A 25,735-nucleotide genomic window follows, 5' to 3' on the forward strand; every position below is an offset into this window, starting at 1 on the left:
TTTTTTTTTTTTTTTTTGAGACGGAGTCTCGCTCTGTCGCCCAGGCTGGAGTGCAGTGGCGCAATCTCGGCTCACTGCAAGCTCCGCCTCCCGGGTTCACGCCATTCTTCTGCCTCAGCCTCTCCAAGTAGCTGGGACTACAGGCGCCCGCCACCACGCCCGGCTAATTTTTTGTATTTTTAGTAGAGACGGGGTTTCACCGTGGTCTCGATCTCCTGACCTCGTGATCCGCCCGCCTCGGCCTCCCAAAGTGCTGGGATTACAAGCGTGAGCCACCGCGCCCGGAATTATTTTTAAGTAATAACAGATGATAGAACCACTTCTGCTTCCAGTTCTTCCTGGAACTGGAACTTCCAGCTTGAGGACTTGACAGCCCTCCCCCAATGAGAAGCATGGGGACAGAGCTCTTTGTTAAGGCTTCCAGGCCTGGGACTGAGTGGCCCCTCTCCATCCTCAGGTGGGTCCTGTCACCCCAGGGCTCTGAGTATGATGGACTCAGCACACCTCTCCTCCCAGTCTCTCTCACTAGGGCTGCTCTCATGGGTCTGGCCCCTGGGAACTCATCCATTCACCAAGACTGTCCATGTGCAGGGCCCCTTGGAGGCCAAGAGAGGCCTGGGAAACTTTTTGTTTGGGCTTTTAACAAGTTTTGTAAGAAAGGGAAGATACACCAAAACAGGATCACAAAAATTGTAATGCTTTAAGAATGTTCGTTCACATGTAACAAATAAGAACTTTTTAAACACATGCATGACCAGACACAGTGGCTTCCACCTGTAATCCCAGCACTTTCCAACCTGAGAAGATCTCTTGAGCTCAGGAGTTTGAGACCAGCCTGGACAACATAGTGAGACCCCATCGCTACAAAAAATTAAAAAAAAAATTACCTGGGCATGGTGGTGCATGCCTATAATACCAGTCACTCAGGAGCAAACGCAGGAGGTTTGCTTGAACCCAGGAGTTCGAGGCTTCAGAGAGCTATGATTGTGCCACTGCACTGCAGCCCGAGCAACACAGAAAGACCCTATCTCAAAAATAAAATATAAAAAACCAACAACAACAACAACAACAACAAAAACACAGGCAAACACAGTGTACCCTCATCAGAAGAGAATGTTTAAGTCTAATTTAGGGCATTGAAGAATGTCAGGCCTTAAGCAATGGGCCTTCTAAGCCCCTGGGACAGGCCCAGCCTGTGGCCTAGACTTCAGAAACCAAAGGTCTCTTAACCTTCCCCTGATCCAGGCAAAGCCCAGATCCCCAGAATTCGAAGTTCTTGTGTCCCTTTCAGACAAAGGAAGGAAAAACACCTCTTTCCTCAGAGACCTAGCTGACATATCCACCAGATGATCCTGCCTCACAGGGATGGCCTTCTGTCACTGTCAGAGAATTCCCACCCTCGACTTCCTTTTCAGCTGCTCAGGCATGGATTGGAGGCTGTCTTAGCCACATTCTTTTTCCTGACTTTCTGAGAGTTTCAGTGTCCTCTGGTCCCTAAGCCAGTGGCATGTGATTAGAGAACCTGTAGGAGTTGGTGCCTGACTTCTTAGCTCGATTGAATCACAGGACTAAATTGAATTAAACAAAAAGCACTTGCAGTAACATTCAGGACTATGGGGAGGGGGCTCTAAAGGATGCTAAGTCTCGGGCTGGGGTGGGAGGGTACTGCAGGCACTGTTCCTAAGGGGGAAAGTGGGGACATGGGGCACGTTTTATAATTCTTGAAATGGTGTGTGTTATGTTTATTATTCTTTAAATGGTGTATAATATATTTCAAATATTTTGAGAAGTTGAAAAATACAGGATATCTCCTCAAATTCTTTTAGGAACAGATGAAGTCTACATAAATGAGATGAATATGCAAATAAACAAAGCCGTGTATTTCCTCTAAATACTTCTTTTTCTCTCCCAGCATCTGGTCAATGTTTCCAATGAAGACACAAGTGTTCATATTTTACCCCCGCAAACCAAATACTTTGAGATCAATTACGTAAGAAAGGTAAGCGTCATTGGTTTACCTGTTCTCCCACGGTGCGGTTGTCTGCATCTCAGGCCTGTGTGGGGTGGGTGTGTGGTGTGTTGTCACCCCTGGTGCTGCTCTCTGTGCAGTCCGGGGCTTGTCCCGACAAGATCCCACCTGTCTTCCAGGAACACCACCTGGTCCCTGGCTTGTCCCTCACAGTCACCGTTACATTTTCTCCAGATGAGTGGCGATACTATTATGACTGCATCCGTATTCACTGTAAGGTGGGTCTCCTAAAATTGCTTTTTTTTTTTTTTTTTTTGATGGTGGGTTAAAAATTACATTCTTAAGGGTGGCAGAAAGAGAGGTGGAATGACCACTGAGAGCTTTCTTGGCCCAGTACTGGGTGTTCCCCAGGTCACCAGTGTGACTGGCGTGCAAAGCTTGTTGCCCAGTGACATGGCCCAAGATGGGAAAGTGTTAGGCTGCGGAGGACCTGGACAGAGTCAGGAGACGCGGTTTGCTGCAGGCTTCCCACTGCCCTGTGCCTAAAGCTTCATCTATCATGTGGTGCTGGCAGTTGCCGAAGCCTTTTCAAATAACTTCAACATACTCCCTTAAATGCTAGGTTGAAAAATTAACAACCATCCAAGTTATGATTATAAACACCGGCCACTGGCCTATGCCTGGGAATGTCTGCAGAGGCAGCCCTGGTGCAGGGGATGGGGGTGGTTCCGGGAGGTGGGAACTGTTTGAGTTCTTCTGAGCCTTTCCTAGGTCACCTAATTCATCCTTTGGCCTCCAGCCAAAGCTGCTGTCATTCCTTCTCTTAAAACTGTCCCCTCTGCCCCTCCCTTTGCTCTATAGTCCAGACTCAGTCTTCAGCTTGAGAAGCCCTTAGGTTAGCTAAATTATTGATGTTTCAAAACCAAAACAGAAGAGTATACATTAGTAACAAATGAGTTTCTACTTTTTTTCTTTTCAAGCAAATTTCCTACAATCTGTACAATGAGGTGACTTGCCTTGAAAGCATTTCACTTTTTCTTTCCAAAAAAGTTATAAAAATTTGCAAAGTTAACTTTTATAAATTGATAGTGTTGTCTCTGACTCACATTGTCATATTAGAGATGCATTTCCATAGGGGGAGGGAAAGAACCTTAGACCCAACATACCCACAATAGTATTTTAGATCAAGAAGCACATTTCCTTAAGAATGTGGTAGACCATTATTTTTTTTTTGGAGTTTCAATTAAAAAAAAATAAAAACGGCCAGGCGTGGTGGCTCATGTGTGTAATCCCTGCACTTTGGGAGGCGGAGGTGGATGGATCACCTGAGGTCAGGAGTTCGAGACCAGCCTGGCCAACATGGTAAAACCCCATCTCTACTAAAAATACAAAAAATTAGCCAGACCTAGTGGCATGCACCTGTAGTCCCAGCTACTCGGGAGGCTGAGGCAGGAGAATCACTTGAACCCAGGAGGTGGAGGTTGCAGTGAGCCAAGGTTGCTCCACTCCACTCCAGCCTGGGCAACGAAGCGAGACTCCATCTAAAAAATAAAATAAAATAAAAAACCAGAATATTGCTTTCAGATGGAATATTCTGTGCTGAACAGAAGAAGAATCCCTAGAACAGGCATTGTATAAAATGCCAGGACACATTTCCTGTTACTACCAAATAATGCTAATAATAATACCTCACTTTTATGCAGTACTTTTGACATTTTAATGCCGTCATCTGCTTTAATTCTTAAAAATGCCTTTAAGAAAAGATGTGATTATCTCCATTTTGCAAAGAAAGAAACTATGCCTGGAGGGGTTAAAAGTCCTTCTGAAGGTTAACGTCATATGAGACAAGAAGCAGGTTTCTGTGCCCTCTTGCCAATACGTTGTTTTCTATTCTGTGCTGTCTGGATCAGATGATTCTGTGCTGGTTTCTTTTCTTCTTGGGCCACTAAAGATTGTGTTTCTTTATAATTTTCTGAAATAGAAGCAGATAGATTACTGTCTTCATATCTCTATGAGGCGTCATTATCTTTAGCTTCCTTGGATAATAGTGAACATCATTTCGATAAAGAGTACTTAAAATTTTCTACGCTTTGTTTATGGCTAAGAAAACTCAGTATGTCTAACGTAGTTAAGCGCCAAAGTTTCTTAAGGAAATATTTTTTAATGATGAAAACAAGATAAGAAATAAAGCATCTACAAGTTTGTCTAAAAGTTGTAGTCTTCAGAATGTTAAACTTGACTTTTTCTGGTTAATTTTAGGGAGATGACACTTTGCTTGTTCCTATTCATGCCTATCCAGTCATGAACTCACTAGACTTTCCTTCATTTATAAATCTGTCAAATGTTCTACTTGGTGAAAGGTGAGTTACCAAAATGTCAACAAAATGTATAGGATGTGAAAAACTAAGAGATACTCATACAAAACCTTCGACTTTTGTTTTTCCTAATGGAAGTTCATCCTTCCACCTGAAATAGACTGGACTTGTGACTGTAAAAGGCAAAAAAAAAAAAGCAAAAACAAAAACCAAACACGCGTCAAAAGATCATAAGCAAGAAAGGGAATTTATTGGGTCAATTAACTGAAAGCTGCAGGCCGGGTGGATCTTCAGGTGCCTCTGGGTCTAGGAATTTAAATCCGGTTGCAGGAGCCTGACTCTCCCCATATCTTAGTTCCACCATCTTGAGCTTCATTCTCAACAGCTCCCCTTCATGGGGGCAAGACAGCCTCCAGTAGCTCCAGACATTAGCCTGTGGACGAGGTGATTGGAGAGGGTGGAGGGGTTGGGGGCGTTCAAGCAAAACCCCAGGACTGAGGCTTATCAGACCAACTTGGATCATATACCCATCCATTAACCAATCTGTTTTTGAGATGAAGGCAAAGACAACAGAATTTCACTATAGGAGCCAATGCTCAGATTCTCTCCTTTTTTGGGGGAAAATGGTGAATAATTCCAATGTAATTTAAGGAATGTCTTGTTCTTTCAGTAAATACTAAATGTCTACTACCAGGCATAGTGCTGTCTGTCCCTAGTTGGATATTGAGCTGTTAGATATTGATATATAGTTGCCCTTCAATATCCATAGAGGACTGATTTGTTCCAGGACCCCCTACAGGGTCCATGGATGCTCTAGTCCCTTATGTCAAATGGCATAGACTGGGCTTGGTGGCTCACGCCTGTAATCTCAACACTTTAGGAGGCTGAGGCAGAGGATGGCTTGAGCCCAGGACTTTGAGACCAGCCTGAACAACAAAAAAGACCCCATCTCTACAAAATAAAAATTTAAAAGTTAGCCACGTATGGTGGTGTGTGCCTGTAGTCCCAGCTACTTGGGAGGCTGAGGCAGGAGGATTGTGAGAGTCCAGGAGTTTGAGGCTGCAATGGGCTGTGATCACACCACTACACTCCAGCCTGGGTGACAGAGCAAGATCCTGTCTCTAAAAAGTAAAAAATAAAATGGCATGGTATTTATATATAACCTATGCACATTCTCCCGTATACTTCAAATCATCTCTAGATTACTTATAATGCTAATACAATGTAAACACTATGTAAATAGTTGTCATACTGTATAGTTTAGGGAATAATGACAAGGAAAAAAGTCTATACATGTTTAGTACAGAGATGGCCATCCATTGCTTTTTCATATATTTTTGATCTGTGGTTGGTTAAATCCATGGATATGGAACCTCAAATGCAGAGGGCCGAGCGTATAATGGCCATGCCAGTTGTTAAAATATTTAAATACTTCTGTACCGGTTGGAAAATATATACTGTCCTGAGTCCCCTATCCCTCCACCCCACCTACCTGGACCCTCCCCTGCCCCCACCTGCCTCCTCCCCATTGATTCAGCAACTAAGGAATTAATACCTAGCAATTTAGGAATGGAGGAGGACATCTGCAGGACCTGGCTCCAGCTTTATACAGTATTCACTCTGATTGCTGTCTGTGAAGTGCTGATGGGTTGATACTTTGAATATCATTCATGGTGAAAAGAAGACTAAATAAAGGCTCCAGTTCTGGAGGCCTCAGAGTCTAATGGGGATAGGACCATGTCATCAATTAATCACTCCAGTTGCTAAGTACAGCTCATACAGGAGGTGACAGCTGGGTTATCCTCCAAGGTTGCCATGGGCTGGGGACAAGAGGATGGCACCACAGGCAGAGAAAGAACCTCTGCAAAGGCATGATGGCAGCAGAAAGTTTGGACTCCATCTTGCAGGTGATGAACGGCCACTGGAGGATTTTCATCCACTCAGTAGCTGGCAAATGCTAGATCCCTCTAGATATAGGGCCAGCAGGTGGATAAAGACTGTGGGCTTCAGCAGGCTTATGGAGGGGAAAGCAAGGCCTAAAGAGCCTGCAGGCAGCACTGAGCAGGGGACTGTAAGCTGCTGATGACCGGGTGGATCAAGTTAGAAAGCGCAGCCACAGAACTCTTTTAGTGGTGGTGGAGCCTTGTGGACCATGTATATGAGCTTTGAGGCCCTTCTTTTTCAGTACAACCTGCTGTCCTTGAGTGGAACTCCAAAGTTTAGATCTGGGACAATTTCCTTGGTTCAGCTGATGTATAGCCCTCTTCTCTGCCCCTCCAGAGTGAGACAGTAAGCTTCTCACTCACTCTCTCAGCTTACTTTTGTTTTTAAAAAGCTCTTTAAAAATTGTAAAATAAATAATACATATAAAAGAATATATAATAATTTGCACAGTTTAAATAATAATAATAACAATGAATACTGGTTTTAAGGCATGAAATATGACCATTACCTTTGCAATCCCTCTTCTGAATCTTGTAATAACCATTCCCTGGGTTTACTTTAGTAGTTTTGATGCATGCACATGCACCCCTAAATCATACATTGTTTAGCTTTGCCAGTTTTTGATTTTTACATAAATGGAATCCTACTGTGTAAGTTCTTTTGTAACCTGCGTTTTTCATTCAACATTATATTTTTGTGGTTCAGCCACATTATTATACACAGTTGTAGCTCACTGCTATATACTGTCCACTGTATGAATTCACCACAGTTTTTTATCCACTCTACTGCTGATGGATCGATGGGTAGTTTCCACTATTTTGTTTTGTTTTGTTTTTGCTATGCTGAACATTGCTGGTATATGTCCTTGTAAAGTACATGGCTCCTGGACACATGTTCTAGAGCTTCTCCAGAGTATATACCTAAATGGGGAATTGCAGGTCCCAGCACAGGTTGGGTTACTATGTAATGACTGTCTGTTTTCTAAAATGGTTGTAGGCCTTTACACAACCACCTGCAGTGTGTGAGGATTTCTGTTTCTCCTACATTGTTTCTAACAATGGGAATTATCAGACTTCTGCATTTTTGGTGACTTTTACATTCTTAGCCCCATGCTCTTCCATTCTCTATTTGTTTTCCCCAAAATATTCTGCAAGAACTCCACCACAGTACTTCCTCCTTCCCGCTCACCAACCCTTCCTGTGTTCCCTCACTCCTCCTCAGTATTAGATGGTCTGTACATGGACCCCAAGAGTTTAAAAAGGTGAATCCTTCCTTCCAGGGCCCACTCACTCTCTGAATTTTGAGAACAGATATTTCCTTTGAGTGGACAAATATAGCAATTTTTATCAAAGTTGAAGTGGCAGAAAACAACTAACTCCCTAGTTCATTAATTCTTTTTTATTTTCTTATTTTTCCCTTCCATAAATTACTTTTTGTTTGTATCATAAGCCAGGCTTATGAGTTGAGAACAATGATTTATAAAACTGGTGAAAATAATATGCCTAATAATGCAGACATCATCCTTGGGCTCTTAAAACAAAAATCTACCAACCTCCCTAGAGGCTGTTCCCAAGCTACTTTGTATATAACACCCTTCATTTGTAACCAGAATGAAAATTTCAGCTAAACAGTTTATTTAACTGTGTTATTGTATATAATGATGTGATTTTTTTAAAAAGTCTTTCAAAAGATAAACATGCCACTGTTTTCCTCCAGACATTCTGGCAGCAGGCATAGCCTTCCAAGACTTCATGCCCTTAACGTAATGGCTTATAATCAACTTTTAACTACTCGAACTGTCCTATGCTACATTCAATCCAAAATGTGTGGTAACAGGGCAGAGGGTGATTACTGGAAAATGTTTTCAGCTAAAGTGTTTTCTATTAATCCTGGGCTACCCTGGGGTTGAAGGTATCATTTGGGTGGGCTCTTTATTCAGTATTCATTCACTCAGTCAGTTAACAAACCTTTATTGAATACCTGCCATGTGCCAGGCACAGTGTTGGGTTCTGAGGATGCAGAGATGATCAAGACCTGGTACCATGATTAAATAGACAGTTTCCATTCCTAATTCAGTGTATGCTGAGAAAGGATGACCCGGCTTGGTTGAGGTGAGTTGGGGGTAGGTAGGGTGAGGAGCTCAGGCAACACTTCCAGGAGGAGAACATGCCCGAGCTGAGTTTGGAAATTTGACTAGAAATGAGTGAGCAAAAGGAGGATGTGGAGTAGAAAAGAAGAGGGGGTGTTCCAGGAATCATCATCTGTAGAAAATGTTAAAGCAATAAACTCTACTAAAAGTCAGTCGGCTTTTGCAGGTTACCATGCACTAACAATTCTGAATATTGCCAATGATAAAATACTCCTCCTGCAAGGGTGGACTTGCTCCCAGCCACCGCCTCTGATGCATGAGAAGCTATTACCTTAAATGCCAATCTCACCTTTGGTCTCCAAGCTTGCCACTCTCATTTTTGTTCGTGTCACAGCACTTTGTTTCCTGTGAGACCCATCGAGCCATCCTACTCTGTGCTGACTGCGGTCCAGCCTTGCTCCTACTCTGCCTTAGCATGAGCACCCCCAAGCCCCTGCAGACATGAGCACCCTCAACGTGGCTCCATTCCTTTCTGCAGGGGCAGCTTGTCATCGGATTATAGGCTTAGAAATGTGCACCTCTGAGTGCTGCCTCTTGGCACATGTCCCAGCTACCTGGTGGCATCTGAGCCCTACCTCACTGGTCTTTCCAATCCGCACACCCCACTGAAAGGCAACTCCTGGGTCAGCGCCTCTTTTGGTTTAACCATCTACTTGTCATGGTGTCTTTCAGAGATGGGACCTCTGACTGTGCTCGCAGGGTTGTTGTTTTTTTTCCTTCTAAGTTTTAGATTTTATTTTTATTGTATTGCATCAAAATATATGTAGCATAAAATTTACCATCTTAACCGTTTTTATGACTATTTATCTTACCATAATAGGGCCTAGAGATTTTTGAAGACTTTATATTCTTATAGCAGTTTATAATTCATAGCAAAATTGAAAGGAATGTGCAGAGATTTCCCATATCTCCCTGCCCCATGCATGCAGAGCTTCTCCTTATCAACAACCCCCACCCAAGTGACATATTTGTTACAATCAATGAACCTACATTGACACATCATTATCACCCAAAGTCCATAGTTTAGGGTTCAGTCTTGGTGCTGTATAGCCTATGGGTCTGGAAAAATGTGTGGCAGGTGTCCACCATTGTAGTATCATACAGAGTATTTTCACTGCTCTAAAAATCCCATGCTTCTCCTATTCATTCCTCCCCCAACCCCCAGAAACCCTGGCAACCAGTTTTGTTTTGTTTTTTTACTGTCACCATAGTTTTTCAGAATGTCATATAGTTGGAATCATATAGTATTTTGTCTTTTTCTGATTGGTGCTTTCACTTAAAATATGCATTTAAGCTTCCTCCATATCTTTTCAGGGCTTGGTAGCTGATTTATTTTCAGTGCTGTGTAATATTCCATAGTCTAGATGTACTACAGTTTATTTATTCATCCACCTATTGAATGGCCTCTTGGCAGCTTCTAAGATTTGGTAATTATGAATAAAACTGCATTAAACATCCATGTGCAGGTTTTTGTGTGGATGTAAGTTTTCAGTTCCTTTGGGTAGATACCAAAGAACACGATTATTGGATTGTATGGTAAGAGTATGTTTAGTTTTAAAAGAAACTACCAAATTATCTTCCAAAGTGTCTACAGTGATCTACTCTGATGATTTCTTTTAATTGGTGCAGTTAGACTACTGATGTTCACAGTGATTATTGATATAGTTCTATTAATATCTACCATATTTGTTAGTTTTGTATTTGTTGGCCTTGTACTTTTGTTCTCTTTTTATCTTCCACTATTTATCTTCCTGTGGTTTTAACCATCTATTTTATGTGATTCCATTTTCTCTCTTTTCTTTTAGCATATCAGTTATATTTCTTTGTTTCCTTTTTTTAGTGGTTGCCCTAGAGTTTGCAAAATGTATTTACAACTAATCCAAGCCACTTTCAAATAACACTGTCCTGCTTCACAGATAGTTTGAGTACCTTAAGATAGCAAAACAATCCTAATTTCTCCCTGTCCTTTCATGTATAATTGCTGTCACTCATTTCACTTATATGTAAGTATACATAAGCATTATGTATACACATATCTGTGATTATTTGAACATATAAGATATATACATAAGAATACATAATTGAAGTCGTTGTTGCTATTATCCTGAACAAACTGTTAGCTGTTAGATCAATTAAAAATAAAAAATAAAAGTTTTAATTTCACCTTCATTTTTTCCTTCTTCAATGTTCTTCCTTTATTTTTATTTTTATTTTTATTTTTATTTTAAGTTCTGGGATACATGTGCAGGATGTGCTGGTTTGTTACATAGGTAAATGTGTGCCATGGTGGTTTGCTGTACCTATCAACCCATCACCTAGGTATTAAGCCCAGCATGCATTAGCTATTTTTCCTAATGCTCTCCCTCCCCATGCCCGCCACCTCCTGACAGGCCCCAGTGTGTGTTGTTCCACTCCCTGTGTCCGTTTGTTTTCATTGTTCAGTTCCCACTTATATGTGAGAACATGAGGTGTTTGATTTTCTGTTCCTGTGTTAGTGTGCTGAGGATAATGGCTTCCAGATCCATCCATGTTCCTGCAAAGGACATTATTTCATTCCTTTTTATGGCTGGATAGTATTCCATGGTGTATATGTACCACATTGTCTTTATCCAGCCTATCATTGATGGGCATTTGGATTGATTCCATGTCTTTGTTGTTGTGAATAGTGCTGCAACGATTGTTCCTTCTTTCTTTATGTAAGTTCAAGTTTTGACCCATATTATATTAATTTTCTCTAAAGAACTTCTTTTAACATTTCTCACAAGGCAGGTCCACTGGCAACAAATTCCCTTGGTCATTTTTGTCTGAGAAAGTTTTTATTTCCCCTTCACTTTTGAAGGATAATTTCACAGGGCACAGAATTCTGAGTCGGTGTTTTTTTTTCTCTCAACACTTTAAATATTTCACTCCACTCTCTTCTTGCTTCCATGGTTTCTGAGGATAAGTCTGATGTAGTTCTTATCTTTGTTTCTCTATAGGGAAAGTTTTTTTTTTCCCTCTGACTTCTTTCCATTTATTTATTTATTTATTTATTTATTTATTTATTTATTTATTTTTGAGATGGAATCTCGCTCAGTTGCCAGGCTGGAGTGCAGTGGCACAATCTAGGCTCATTGCAACCTCTGCCTCCTGGGTTCACACCATTCTCCTGCCTCAGGGACTACAGGCACCCACCACCACACCCAGCTAATTTTTTGTATTTTTAGTAGAGACGGGGTTTCACCATGTTAGCCAGGATGGCCTTGATCTCCTGACCTCGTGATCTGCCCGCCTTGGCCTCCCAAAGTGCTGGGATTATAGGTGTGAGCCACCACACCCGGCTTTCTTTCAATATTTTTTTCTCTCTCTGGTTCTCTGTAGTTTGAAGACAGTATGCCTAAGTGTAGGGTTTTTTGCCTTTTTTTCTTTTCTTTTGCATTTATCCTCTGTGGTTTGATGTCTGACATTCATTTATGGAAATTATTAGTCATTATTTTAAATATTTCTTCTATTTTTTTTCTTTCTTCTCCATCTGGCATTCCCATTACATGTATATTATACCTTTTGTAGTTGTCCCACAGTTTTTGGATATTCTGTTTTTGTTTTTGTTTTTCAGTCTTTTTTCCTCTTTATTTTTTTGTTTTAGAAGTTTCTATTGATATATCCTCAAATTCAGAGATTCTTTCATTAGCTGTGTCCAAACTGCTAATAAGCCTATCAAAGGCATTCTTCACTTCTGTTATTATGTTTTTGATCACTAGAATTTCTTTTTGGTTCTGCTTACACTTCCCATTTGTTCTTGCATGCTGTCTACTTATCCATAGAGCCCTTAGCATATTAATTATAGTTGTTTTAAATTCTCTGTCTGATAATTTTAGCATTTCTGCCATTTCTGGTTCTGATGCTTCCTTTGTCTCTTCAAACTGTTTTTTGCCTTTTAGTATGTCTTGTAATTTTTCCTTGATAGCCAGACATCATGTACTGGGTAAAAGGAACTGCTGTAAGCAGACTTTTTTAATGTGTTGGTAAAGTCACAGCAGGAGGGTATTCTACAATCCTATGATTAAGTCTTGGTCTTTTAGTGAGCCTGTGCCTCTGGACTGTGAACTTCACAAGTACTTCTTAGTTGTCCCCCACCCGCTTAGGTGAGACAGAATGGCTAGTGGGCTGGAATTAAGTCTTTTCATTCTCCCATGTGAAGACTAGAGCTAGCTAGAACTGGGTATTTCTGTTTCTGATTTCACAGCATGAACAAAGACACACTTATACTTTCCAAAAAAGTCTTATTCAGGTATAATTCACATATTATAAAATTTGCTAATTTAAAATGTACGATTCACTCTTTTTTAGTATATGCAACTATCACCACATGCAAGTTTAGAACATTTTTATAACCCCCCAAAAAAACCCATACCAACTACCCATATCCCACTCAAACTTTCCAGCCTCAGCCAAACCCGATTTTACTTTCCGTCTCTATAAATTTGCCTGTTCTGGACATTTTACATAAATGGAACCATACAACATGAGGTCTAGTGTGACTGATTTCTTTCACTTTGCAATCATGTTTTCAAAGGCCATCAACTTGTAGTTTATCCAACTCATATCACTACTTCATTCTTTTTCATTGCTGAGTAACATTTCATTTAATGGATGTAACACATTTTATTTATCCATTCATCAGTTGATAAACATATGGGTTGTTTCTACTTTGGGGAAATTATAAATAATGGTGCTATGAACATTTGTGTGTATGTTTTTATGAAGATACATATTTTCATTTCTCTTGGTAAATACCTAGAAGTGGAATTGTTAGGTCATATGGTAAATCTGTGTTTAATATTTTAAGAACTGCCAGACTGTTTCGCAAAGCAGCTGTACCATTTACATCCCACCAGCAATGTATGAAGTTTCAGTAGCTCTTACACTGTTAAATTAGTATAACAACCACCTTTTTTTTTTTTTTTTTTTGAGCTGGAGTTTCACTCTTGTCGCCCAGGCTAGAGTGCAGTGGTGCAATCTCGGCTCACTCAACCTCTGCCTCCCGGGTTCAAGTAATTGTCTTGCCTCAGTCTCCCAAGTAGCTGGGACTACAGGTGCACGACACCACACCCAACTAATTTTTGTATTTTTAGTAGAGACGGGGTTTCGCCATGTTGGTCAATCTGGTCTCGAATTCCTGACCTCAGGTCATCCACCCACCTCGGCCTCCCAGAGTGCTGGGATTACAGGCACGAGCCACCATGCCCGGCCAACAACCACTTTTTTTTTCAAGCTTTTTTTCTTGAGATAGAGTTTCACTCTGTCACCCAGGCTAGAGGGCAGTGTCAGGAGCTCAGCTCACTGCAACCTCTGCCTCCCAGGCTCGAACAATCCTCCCACCTCAGCCTCCTGAGTAGCTTGGACCACAGACATGCACCACCACACCTAGCTAACTTTTTTGTATTTTTTGGTGGAGATGGGATTTCACCATGTTGGCCAGGCTGGTCTTGAACTCCTGAGCTCAAGAGATCCACCTGTCTCGGCCTCCCAAAGTGCTGGGATTACAGGCGTGAGCCACCACACCCAGCCTAACAACTACTTTCACAGCTAAAAAAGAAACACTGTACATGATGAGAAAGCACAAAGCTGATGGGAGACCATAAATTCAGCAAAAGGTGAATTCAGAAGGGTATGTTTTCCCTTTCACATAGAATCAATTGGGACAGAATTGTCAGAGGTTGTAGGATTTGTGTTTAATACCACTAATTCTGCTTCCTTACTTTGGGGTTGCCCCTTATTTTGGGGCTGCTTTTGCAGTCTGGGGAGAGCCTCTCTTAGGGTAGGATGAGACCTCAGCACATTTTCCCCAAGGTCCTGAAGTGGGCTGGTATGTATTCGTCAGATGCATTTTCAGTGGCTGGATTTGATGGTTGTAAATTTTCCTTACTGAGATAAAAGTCTATGTGGGCACTTGCCAGCCACCTATAAACAACTTTAGTGGCTTAAGATCTGGTAAAATGTATTTTGACAGCCTCTGTAAATAATAGAAAGTTGCATTCCAGTTTCTGTCCAACATTTCCAAGTCAAACACAGCATCTGTGGGGTACAGAGGACTTTCAGTTCTCTTTCCTTTCTGTAGGTTGAAACTGTGCTTTATAACTAGATATCCTAACCATTATGGCTGGTTAAAATTTGTAATCATTCAATATCTTAAAGAGTATTATAGACAAAATACAATCTCAATCTTCCTGTAATAAGTAAATATGGATATGCTTATATTAGATACAGAAATTTTATATTTTTCCATTCCCATGCTTCTAAAAAGATTCATGTTAATTCATCATGCTCTGTAGTTTACCCAACAGCGTCTTCCTGGTACCAGATAACTAGTTGAAACTTGGAGCAGGTCCAGTTGGTTGACCAGTTGCTCTCCCATCAACTCATTTTCCTTGCACCAAGCTGACTTTAACCAATTGGTTAGCGTGCTCTAGACAAACCTCCCTGAAATTCACCTGGGGAAGTGATGAAAAATCCAGGAGAGGATCCACTGTGGATCTGGTCGCTGAAGATCTGGTAAAATGATGCCATGGGCAAGGCCGCCATGGGCTCCTGCAGCAAGTGGACTATGTACTCATCTCAAGGCTATAGAGGCTCTGTAGCCTGCAGGGCCACATTAACAACATTCACAGAATAGGATCCTGGTGACCCCATTCCAAAGCCAGGATACTTTAGCTTCTTGAACTTTTATGTCATGAGTTCAGAAATTTACCAAAGGATGCTTTTCCTTACCTAGTGAATCTTATGGCTCCTTTTAGAAAGCGTGGGAACAATCAAGGTCAGAATATGATGTTTGAGTGTAACCAAATTCTCCTACTGCCCCGGAGCTTAAAGCATCTGGGCCACATGGGAATGTGCATTCTTAAGCTAGTGCTAAGAAGGAAGATTGATGGTGAGAGTTTGCCCCCACATAGACAGCCACCAGTCTTGAACTGTGCCAATAAACAGCCTCTAGGAGATGGGGCTGAGAACCAGCTGTAACTGGGTTAAAATGCAGATGTCAGGAGAAGACGATCAAATTGATGTTCCCAAGTGTTTTTTGAAGCCCTCCCTACTCGAAGAGAAAAAATTCACTTTTTTCAGCTTGTCAAGGGAAACACTGCTTACTCATATGAGGGACTCATTTTATGTGCCCCAAGCTTGAAGTTGATGGAAAGGAGCAGCAGCATTTTATGAAAGCATCTGACCAGGGTGACTTGAGCTCACGACATAGTCGTTCTTTACTTTCACCCCTATTTGGGTGTAGAATCCACAGTGAGCTTTTATTGCAAATTCATATTTGCATAAAACAATTCTTGTCATTTAACAACAGCCTAGCTGGGTGCATCTGTAATCTCAGCTACTCAGGAGGCTGAGGCAGGAGGATTGCTTGAACCCAGGAGTTCGAGGATGTAGTGAGCTCTAATGGTGCCACTGCACTCCAGCCTGGTCAACAGAGCAAGAACTCATCACTAAGAAGTAAAGAATTTTTTAAAAGCCTAAATGTTTATTATAGGAAAAATTCTTCCATACATCATTGTGTAAAACTTCTTTAATTTAATATACCTTTGCTGACCTAATATCAATCTAGTTACTCATCTTGACCCAGTCTCTTTTATGAATTTTAGCAGGAAAAGAAAATCATCCAACCTCTAAACTATAGGGATCTGTAATGCAATAATAAAAGGGCATACGTATTTCTTCCTTTCATTTACCGAAGCGGGCACCACCTTGATATAGTCAACAAAGGGGAACTTTCAGTGGAAGACTTGGGTTATTCTTCTCAAAATTTTCTCACAAAATGTTAAATTCTGGACTTGTGGTTCCTAGAGAAAGCAAATGATAGACTGAAAAACCTAAGATGAAGAAAGCCAGTGTTGACCTTATAAAAGCCTACCTTGAAAATGGTAATACTCTGCTCTCCTCCCCTAGACTTTGTGCAAATGGGTCAATTGGTTTGCATGAGGCCAAGGGGTGGAGTGGTACAAATTTGGGAACAACGTCTAGAGCAGATGATTGTATGTACCAGGGGCAGTGGTTACAGGTGGAACCTTTTTCTTGTTTAGGGTTTTCTATCTAGTCTGTATAAATTCTTGGAATGACTCATTACATTCAACAACATTTACACATTGTGGCTTCTGTGAAACTAGCAAGCTAGTATCAGTACTGAGAAGTAAGAAACTTTAAACTACTATTAGAAAAAGCTGGGGGAGGGAGCCAAGATGGCCGAATAGGAACAGCTCCGGTCTACAGCTCCCAGCGTGAGCAATGCAGAAGATGGGCGATTTCTGCATTTCCATCTGTGGTACCGGGTTCATCTCACTAGAGAGTGCTAGACAGTGGGCGCAGGACAGTGGGTGCAGCGCACCGTGCGCGAGGCGAAGCAGGGCGAGGCATTGCCTCACTCGGGAAGTGCAAGGGGTCAGGGAGTTCCCTTTCCTAGTCAATGAAAGGGGTGACGGGGTGACAGATGGCACCTGGAAAATCAGGTCACTCCCACCCTAATACTGCGCTTTTCCGATGGGCTTAAAAAACGGCACACCAGGAGATTATATCCCGCACCTGGCTCAGAGGGTCCTACGCCCACGGAGTCTTGCTGATTGCTAGCACAGCAGTCTGAGATCAAACTGCAAGGTGGCAGTGAGGCTGGGGGAGGGGCGCCTGCCATTGCCCAGGCTTGCTTAGGTAAACAAAGCAGCTGGGAAGCTCAAATTGGGTGGAGCCCACCACAGCTCAAAGAGGCCTGCCTACCTCTGTAGGCTCCACCTCTGGGGGCAGGGCACAGACAAACAAAAAGACAGCAGTAACCTCTGCAGACTTAAATGTCCCTGTCTGACAGCTTTGAAGAGAGTAGTGGTTCTCCCAGCACGCAGCTGGAGATCTGAGAACGGGCAGACTGCCTCCTCAAGTAGGTGCCTGACCCCTGACTCCCGAGCAGCCTAACTGGGAGGCACCCCTAAGTAGGGGCAGACTGACACATCACATGGCCAGATACTCCTCTGAGACAAAACTTCCAGAGGAACGATCAGGCAGCAGCATTCACGGTTCACGAAAATCCGCTGTTCTGCAACCTCCGCTGCTGATACCCAGCTGCTGATACCTTGCTAGAGGTCTGGAGTGGACCTCTAGCAAACTCGAACAGACCTGCAGCTGAAGGTCCCGTCTGTTAGAAGGAAAACTAACAAACAGAAAGGACATCCACACCAAAAACCCATCTGTACATCACCATCATCAAAGACCAAAAGTAGATAAAACCACAAAGATGGGGAAAAAACAGAGCAGAAAAAATAGAAATTCTAAAAAGCAGAGCACCTCTCCTCCTCCAAAGGAATGCAGTTCCTCACCAGCAACAGAACAAAGCTGGACAGAGAATGACTTTGACAAGTTGAGAGAAGAAGACTTCAGACGATCAAACTACTCCGAGCTACAAGAGGAAATTCAAACCAAAGGCAAAGAAGTTAAAAACTTTGAAAAAACTTTAGACAAATGTATAACTAGAATAACCAATACAGAGAAGTGCTTAAAGGAGCTGATGGAGCTGAAAGCCAAGGCTCGAGAACTACGTGAAGAATGCAGAAGCCTCAGGAGCCGATGCAATCAACTGCAAGAAAGGGTATCAGTGATGGAAGAATGAAATGAATGAAATGAAGCAAGAAGGGAAGTTTAGAGAAAAAAGAATAAAAAGAAACGAACAAACACTCCAAGAAATATGGAACTATGTGAAAAGACCAAATCTAAATCTGATTGGTGTACCTGAAAGTGACGGGGAGAATGGAACCAAGCTGGAAAACACTCTGCAGGATATTATCCAGGAGAACTTCCCCAATCTAGCAAGGCAGGCCAACATTCAGATTCAGGAAATACAGAGAACACCACAAAGATACTCCTCGAGAAGAGCAACTCCAAGACACATAATTGTCAGATTCACCAAAGTTGAAATGAAGGAAAAAAATGTTAAGAGCAGCCAGAGAGAAAGGTCGGGTTACCCACAAAGGGAAGCCCATCAGACTAACAGCTGATCTCTCGGTAGAAACTCTACAAGCCAGAAGAGAGTGGGGGCTGATATTCAACATTCTTAAAGAAAAGAATTTTCAACCCAGAATTTCATATCCAGCCAAACTAAGCTTCATAAATGAAGGAGAAATAAAATACTTTACAGACAAGCAAATGCTGAGAGATTTTGTCACCACCAGGCCTGCCCTAAAAGAGCTCCTGAAGGAAGCACTAAACATGGAAAGGAACAACCGGTACCAGCCACTGCAAAATCATGCCAAATTGTAAGGATCACCGAGGCTAGGAAGAAACTACATCAACTAATAAGCAAAATAACCAGCTAACATCATAATGACAGGATCAAATTCACACATAACAATATTAACTTTAGATGTAAATGGACTAAATGCTCCAATTAAGAGACACAGACTGGCAAATTGGATAAAGAGTCAAGACCTATCAGTGTGCTGTATTCGGGAAACCCATCTCACGTGCAGAGACACACATAGGCTCAAAATAAAAGGATGGAGGAAGATCTACCAAGCAAATGGAAAACAAAAAAAGGCAGGGGTTGCAATCCTAGTCTCTGATAAAACAGACTTTAAACCAACAAAGATCAAAAGAGACAAAGAAGGCCATTACATAGTGGTAAAGGGATCAATTCAACAAGAAGAGCTAACTATCCTAAATATATATGCACCCAATACAGGAGCACCCAGATTCATAAAGCAAGTCCTGAGTGACCTACAAAGAGACTTAGACTCCCACACAATAATACTGGGAGACTTTAACACCCCACTGTCAACATGAGACAGATCAATGAGACAGAAAGTTAACAAGGATACCCAAGAATTGAACTCAGCTCTGCACCAAGCGGACCTAATAGACATCTACAGAACTCTCTACCCCAAATCAACAGAATATACATTTTTTTCAGCACCACACCACACCTATTCCAAAATTGACCACATAGTTGGAAGTAAAGCTCTCCTCAGCAAATGTAAAAGAACAGAAATTATAACAAACTGTCTCTCAGACCACAGTGCAATCAAACTAGAACTCAGGATTAAGAAACTCACTCAAAACCACTCAACTACATGGAAACTGAACAACCTGCTCCTGAATGACTACTGGGTACATAATGAAATGAAGGCAGAAATAAAGATGTTCTTTGAAACCGACGAGAACAAAGACACAACATACCAGAATCTCTGGGACACATTCAAAGCAGTGTGTAGAGGGAAATTTATAGCACTAAATGCCCACAAGAGAAAGCAGGAAAGATCCAAAATTGACACCCTAAGATCACAATTAAAAGAACTAGAAAAGCAAGAGCAAACACATTCAAAAGCTAGCAGAAGGCAAGAAATAACTAAAATCAGAACAGAACTGAAGGAAATAGAGACACAAAAAACCCTTCAAAAAATTAATGAATCCAGGAGCTGGTTTTTTGAAAAGATCAACAAAATTGATAGACCGCTAGCAAGACTAATGAAGAAAAGAGAGAAGAATCAAATAGGCGCAATAAAAAATGATAAAGGGGATGTCACCACCGATCCCACAGAAATACAAACTACCATCAGAGAATACTACAAACACCTCTACGCAAATAAACTAGAAAATCTAGAAGAAATGGATAAATTCCTCGACACATACACCCTCCCAAGATTAAACCAGGAAGAAGTTGAATCTCTGAATAGACCAATAACAGGCTCTGAAATTGTGGCAATAATCAACAGCTTACCAACCAAAAAGAGTCCAGGACCAGATGGATGCACAGATGAATTCTACCAGAGGTACAAGGAGGAACTGGTACCATTCCTTCTGAAACTATTCCAATCAATGGAAAAAGAGGGAATCCTCCCTAACTCAGTTTATGAGGCCAGCATCATCCTGATACCAAAGCTGGGCAGAGACACAACCAAAAAAGAGAATTTTAGACCACTATCCTTGATGAACATTGATGCAAAAATCCTCAATAAAATACTGGCAAACCGAATCTAGCAGCACATCAAAAAGCTTATCCACCATGATCAAGTGGGCTTCATCCCTGGGATCCAAGGCTGGTTTGACATAATGCAAATCAATAAATGTAATCCAGCATATAAACAGAATCAAAGACAAAAACCACATGATTATCTCAATAGATGCAGAAAAGGCCTTTGACAAAATTCAACAACCTTCATGCTAAAAACTCTCAATAAATTAGGTATTGATGGGACATATCTCAAAATAATAAGAGCTATCTGTGACAAACCCACAGCCAATATCATACTGAATGGGCAAAAACTGGAAGCATTCCCTTTGAAAACTGCCACAAGACAGGGATGCCCTCTCTCACCACTCCTATTCAATATAGTGTTGGAAGTTCTGGCCAGGGCAATTAGGCAGGAGAAGGAAATAAAGGGTATTCAATTAGGAAACGAGGAAGTCAAATTGTCCCTGTTTGCAGATGACATGATTGTATACCTAGAAAACCCCATCATCTCAGCCCAAAATCTCCTTAAGCTGATAAGCAACTTCAGCAAAGTCTCAGGATACAAAATCAATGTACAAAAATCACAAGCATTCTTATACACCAATAACAGACAAACAGAGAGCCAAATCATGAGTGAACTACCATTCACAATTGCTTCAAAGAGAATAAAATACCTAGGAATCCAACTTACAAGGGACGTGAAGGACCTCTTCAAGGAGAACTACAAACCACTGCTCAATGAAATAAAAGAGGATACAAACAAATGGAAGAACATTCCATGCTCATGGGTTGGAAGAATCAATATCGTGAAAATGGCCATACTGCCCAAGGTAATTTATAGATTCAATGCCATCCCCATCAAGCTACCAATGATTTTCTTCACAGAATTGGAAAAAACTACTTTAAAGTTCATATGGAACCAAAAAAGAGCCCGCATCGCCAAGTCAATCCTAAGCCAAAAGAACAAAGGTGGAGGCATCACGCTACCTGACTTTATACTACAAGGCTACAGTAACCAAAACAGCATGGTACTGGTACCAAAACAGAGATATAGATCAATGGAACAGAACAGAGCCCTCAGAAATAATGCCACATATCTACAACTATCTGATCTTTGACAAACCTGACAAAAACAAGCAATGGGGAAAGGATTCCCTATTTAATACATGGTGCTGGGAAAACTGGCTAGCCCTATGTAGAAAGCTGAAACTGGATCCCTTCTTTACACCTTATACAAAAATTAATTCAAGATGGATTAAAGACTTATATCTTAGACGTAAAACCATAAAAACCCTAAAAGAAAACCTAGGCATTACCATTCAGGACATAGGCATGGGCAAGGACTTCATGTCTAAAACACCAAAAGCAATGGCAACAAAAGCCAAAATTGACAAATGGGATCTAATTAAACTAAAGAGCTTCTGCACAGCAAAAGAAACTACCATCAGAGTGAACAGGCAACCTACAAAATGGGAGAAAATTTTCGCAACCTACTCATCTGACAAAGGGCTAATATCCAGAATCTACAATGAACTCAAACAAATTTACAAGAAAAAAACAAACAACTCCATCAAAAAGTGGGCGAAGGACATAAACAGACACTTCTCAAAAGAAGACATTTATGCAGCCAAAAAACACATGCAAAAATGCTGATCATCACTGGCCATCAGAGAAATGCAAATCAAAACCACAATGACATACCATCTCACACCAGTTAGAATGGCTATCATTAAAAAGTCAGGAAACAACAGGTGCTGGAGAGGATGTGGAGAAATAGGAACACTTTTACACTGTTGGTGGGACTGTAAACTAGCTCAACCATTGTGGAAGTCAGTGTGGCGATTCCTCAGGTATCTAGAACTAGAAATATCATTTGACCCAGCCATCCCATTACTGGGTATATACCCAAAGGACTATAAATCATGCTGCTATAAAGACACATGCACATGTATGTTTATTGCAGCAGTATTCACAATAGCAAATACTTGGAACCAACCCAAATGTCCAACAATGATAGACTGAATTAAGAAAATGTGGCACATATACACCATGGAACACTATGCAGCCATAAAAAATGATGAGTTCATGTCCATTGTAGGGACATGGTTGAAACTGGAAATCATCATTCTCAGTAAACTATCGCAAGGACAAAAAATCAAACACCACATGTTCTCACTCATAGGTGGGAATTGAACAATGAGAACACATGGACACAGGAAGGGGAACACCACACTCCGGGGACTGTTGTGGGGTGTGGGGAGGTGGGAGGGATAGCATTAGGAAGTATGCCTAATGCTAAATGACGAGTTAATGGATGCAGCACACCAACATGGCACATGTATACATATGTAACAAACCTGCACGTTGTGCACATGTACCCTAAAACTTAAAGTATAATAACAAAATAAAATTTAAAAAAAAAACAAAAAAGATAAAGCCATAATTGAAAAATGTCTGGAATGATACTTAAGAAACTGATAACACTATTTGTCTCTGGATAAGGGCACTAGGTGATTGGACAAGTGCAGAAGGGAGTTTTGAACCATGTGAATGGTGAAAAATTAAAAAATAATTCAAATAAATAAGCACAGATTACCAATATTAAAAAAAAGAAAAAGTGTTCATGGATGAATTCCCATGAATATTTAAGAATATAACATAGGGAATTTCAGAGTCTGCGCCACAATACATTCCTGGAAAGAGCAAAGGTGACAGTTGTGGATGGTTTTTGGCCCTGGAGAGACACCCCTACATTGAGAGTGCTTTCTGGGTTCTCTTCCTCCTTGCTTGGTTAATACAGCTGTCAAACCTGACACCTGAACACTGCACAAGTAGCCACCTTTGGCCACTGCTGCTGCAGCAGCAGCCCAGGTTTGTAGTATCTGCACACACATGCATGCACACACACACACACACACTCACATACATGCATTTTTAATGTAGTTTCTAGCATGTGATTATGTAATGCTTGTCAAAATATTTAGAATACAGTAAATACCAACCCATTCACTGAACTATGACTGTAATTTCTTAAATAATTTTTTAATTAAATCTGCCCCAGATTTCTCACCCCAGATTCTTATATACTGCAATTTCAAAACCACAGGTATTTGAATTTAAATTGCTTTGTTTTTTAAAAATGGATTTATTACTCCAGCACCAAGTGAGCTTCTTGTTTTAATTATTGCTGGTGGGTAAGGTATTGGGACCAGTAAACTGGCAGCTGGGGATCCTGCCGGCCGTTTCAGGCCAAACGTTATTATGGGTCATTTAGCTCTGAGGAAGTGTGGTTTGAAGATGGTCAGTGTGTGGTTTCTTCTGCTGCCTACTCTAAGAGAAAAGGCTAGCAGCAGTTTTTAGTGTGTCCTCTTATCTTTCCCCAATAAATGCTATAGTTTTCTCAACAAAAAAAGAAATTAGTCTGCAGGATGCTTTTCATGTCCCTTCACGTCCATCTTAGCTGCCTCCCTCCGCTCAACCATGGCTTTTGCTCCTGCTGCCAGCTCGCCCTGTTCTCGGGCCCCAGCCACAGGCCCTGCTCCCACCTGCAGTCGGCCCTCCTGAATCTCCTTCCTCACCCCACCTTCCTCCATGTTATCTGCAACTCTGGTGAGGTGCAAAGAGCTATTGTCAAATGTGTTAATTATATTAATACTTTCATCTTAAGTGCAGTTAATATTTAATTTTTTAATTGGTATTTTATACTGTACAATTTCACTCATATGAAGTATTTAGAGTAGTCAAATTCATAGAGACAGAAAATAAAATGGTGGTTGCCTGGGGCTGTGGGGAAGCAGAATGGGGAGTTGGTGTTTAATGAACATAGCATTTCAGTTTTGCAAGATGAAAAAGTTTTGTGGGCAGACAGTGGTTATAGTTTCACAACAGCATGGCTGTACTTAATGCCACTGAATAGTACATTTAAAACGGTTAAAATAGTACATTTTATATTATATATATTTTACCAAAATTGTTTTAAAAACCTGTGTTTTTGAAATATGAATAGGGTACATATGATCTCTACAGATGACAGCTATCATGTCATCTTGTCACCTCTAACTTGTTCTGAATTCAGTTCCCATCCAGCTTCCAAAGAAATGCCTTCACTTCCTTTACCAAGTATGAAGAGGTGGCCTTATTTAATTCAATTTGTTCCCTAGTGTCTTCAGAATTCTTTCTTTTCTTAAACTGCTGGGACAGAGGTGAAGGTGGAGGGGTGGGAGCAGCTTTACCAATAGGTGGGACTAAGTCAGGTTGAAGAGGGAACTGAACTAAGGGCTAGGAAGTCAAAGGTCAGGCCGGGAGAGAAACCATCAAGCCCCCTTGACTCTTTCATTCCACCCACTTTTTTCTTTAAACCTTAAACTAAAGTTTTATTTGGGAATTTTAACTTCATTTCTTTTCCTTCAACTTTTATTTTAGGTTCCGGGATACATGCACATATTTGTTACATAGGTAAACCCATTTCACGGGGGTTTATTATACAGATCATTTCATTACCCAGGTACTATGCCTAGTACCTAATACCCAGTAGTTATTTTTTCTGCCCCTCTCCCTCCCTTCACCCTCCACACTCCAGTAGGCCCCAGTGTGTGTTGTTCACCTCTATGTGTTCATGTGTTCTCCTCATTCAGCTCTCATAAGTCAGAACATGCGGTATTTCGTTTTCTGTTCCTGCGTTAGTTTGCTATTTGATTCCCTTTACCTCTAATATTGGTCTAAGTTTAATCTAAAATGAAGGTGGTGTTTAATTCTCTAGGTGTGAAAAATAAGTAAATGCTTGTTACTTAAACGTTTCTTTATGTAAATTTGTGTTTATCTTTATTTGACTATATCATTAAAGTTTGTGGGTCTACCGTACTTCTGGTCTGAGGCCCCAATCCCAGTGAGATTGACTGTGTCTTTGCAAATAAGATAAGCAACACAGCAAAGTTCAAAAGAACATAAATTGTCTTAGATAAAAGAGCATTATTTGAAAGTTGAAACCTATTTTACCCTCAGCTCTTTATAGCTCTTCAAATTGTTGCCCGTTTCTTTGGGGATTAGGGTTTAATCAGACAGCTAATATTGTGCCTTATTTCCTTCTGTTTTTGTTGATCACATTCTGAATATAGCAATTTATATCTAAAGCTTAAATGAAAATAACTGGTGAGTTCTCTGACTTTCTTCCTTCTCTCTATGTGTATGCCGGTCCTTGAGAGGAGGTTAGTAACATTTTATAAAAGGTCTTGGCATTTGTCTCAGCTCCTGCTGCTATAGCAAATTCCCATAAACTGGGAGGCTTAAAGAACAGTCATTTCTCACATATCTAGACTGAGAATTGTGAGATCAGGGGCCAGCATGGCTGAGCTCTGGTGGGGGTCCTCTTCTGGCTTTCCTCACACGGGGTG

The 25,735-nt window shown here is 41.1% G+C and overlaps 1 protein-coding gene across 4 annotated transcripts in view; it reads left to right on the forward strand.

Annotated features, from left to right (window-relative positions):
• Window positions 1-25,735, forward strand: part of CFAP221 (cilia and flagella associated protein 221) — a 125,431-nt gene that overhangs the window by 13,418 nt on the left and 86,278 nt on the right. For all 4 annotated transcript variants that reach the window (XM_058434375.1, XM_032145734.2, XM_058434376.1 and 1 more), the window contains 3 exons: window positions 1,913-1,999; window positions 2,149-2,247; window positions 4,229-4,329. In XM_058434375.1, the coding sequence (XP_058290358.1) occupies window positions 1,913-1,999; window positions 2,149-2,247; window positions 4,229-4,329 (287 nt within the window). The remainder of the gene's footprint in view (window positions 1-1,912; window positions 2,000-2,148; window positions 2,248-4,228; window positions 4,330-25,735) is intronic.

Source organism: Hylobates moloch, unplaced genomic scaffold (genome assembly GCF_009828535.3).
Source record: "Hylobates moloch isolate HMO894 unplaced genomic scaffold, HMol_V3 SCAFFOLD_24, whole genome shotgun sequence".
In the NCBI taxonomy this organism is placed as follows: domain Eukaryota; kingdom Metazoa; phylum Chordata; class Mammalia; order Primates; family Hylobatidae; genus Hylobates; species Hylobates moloch.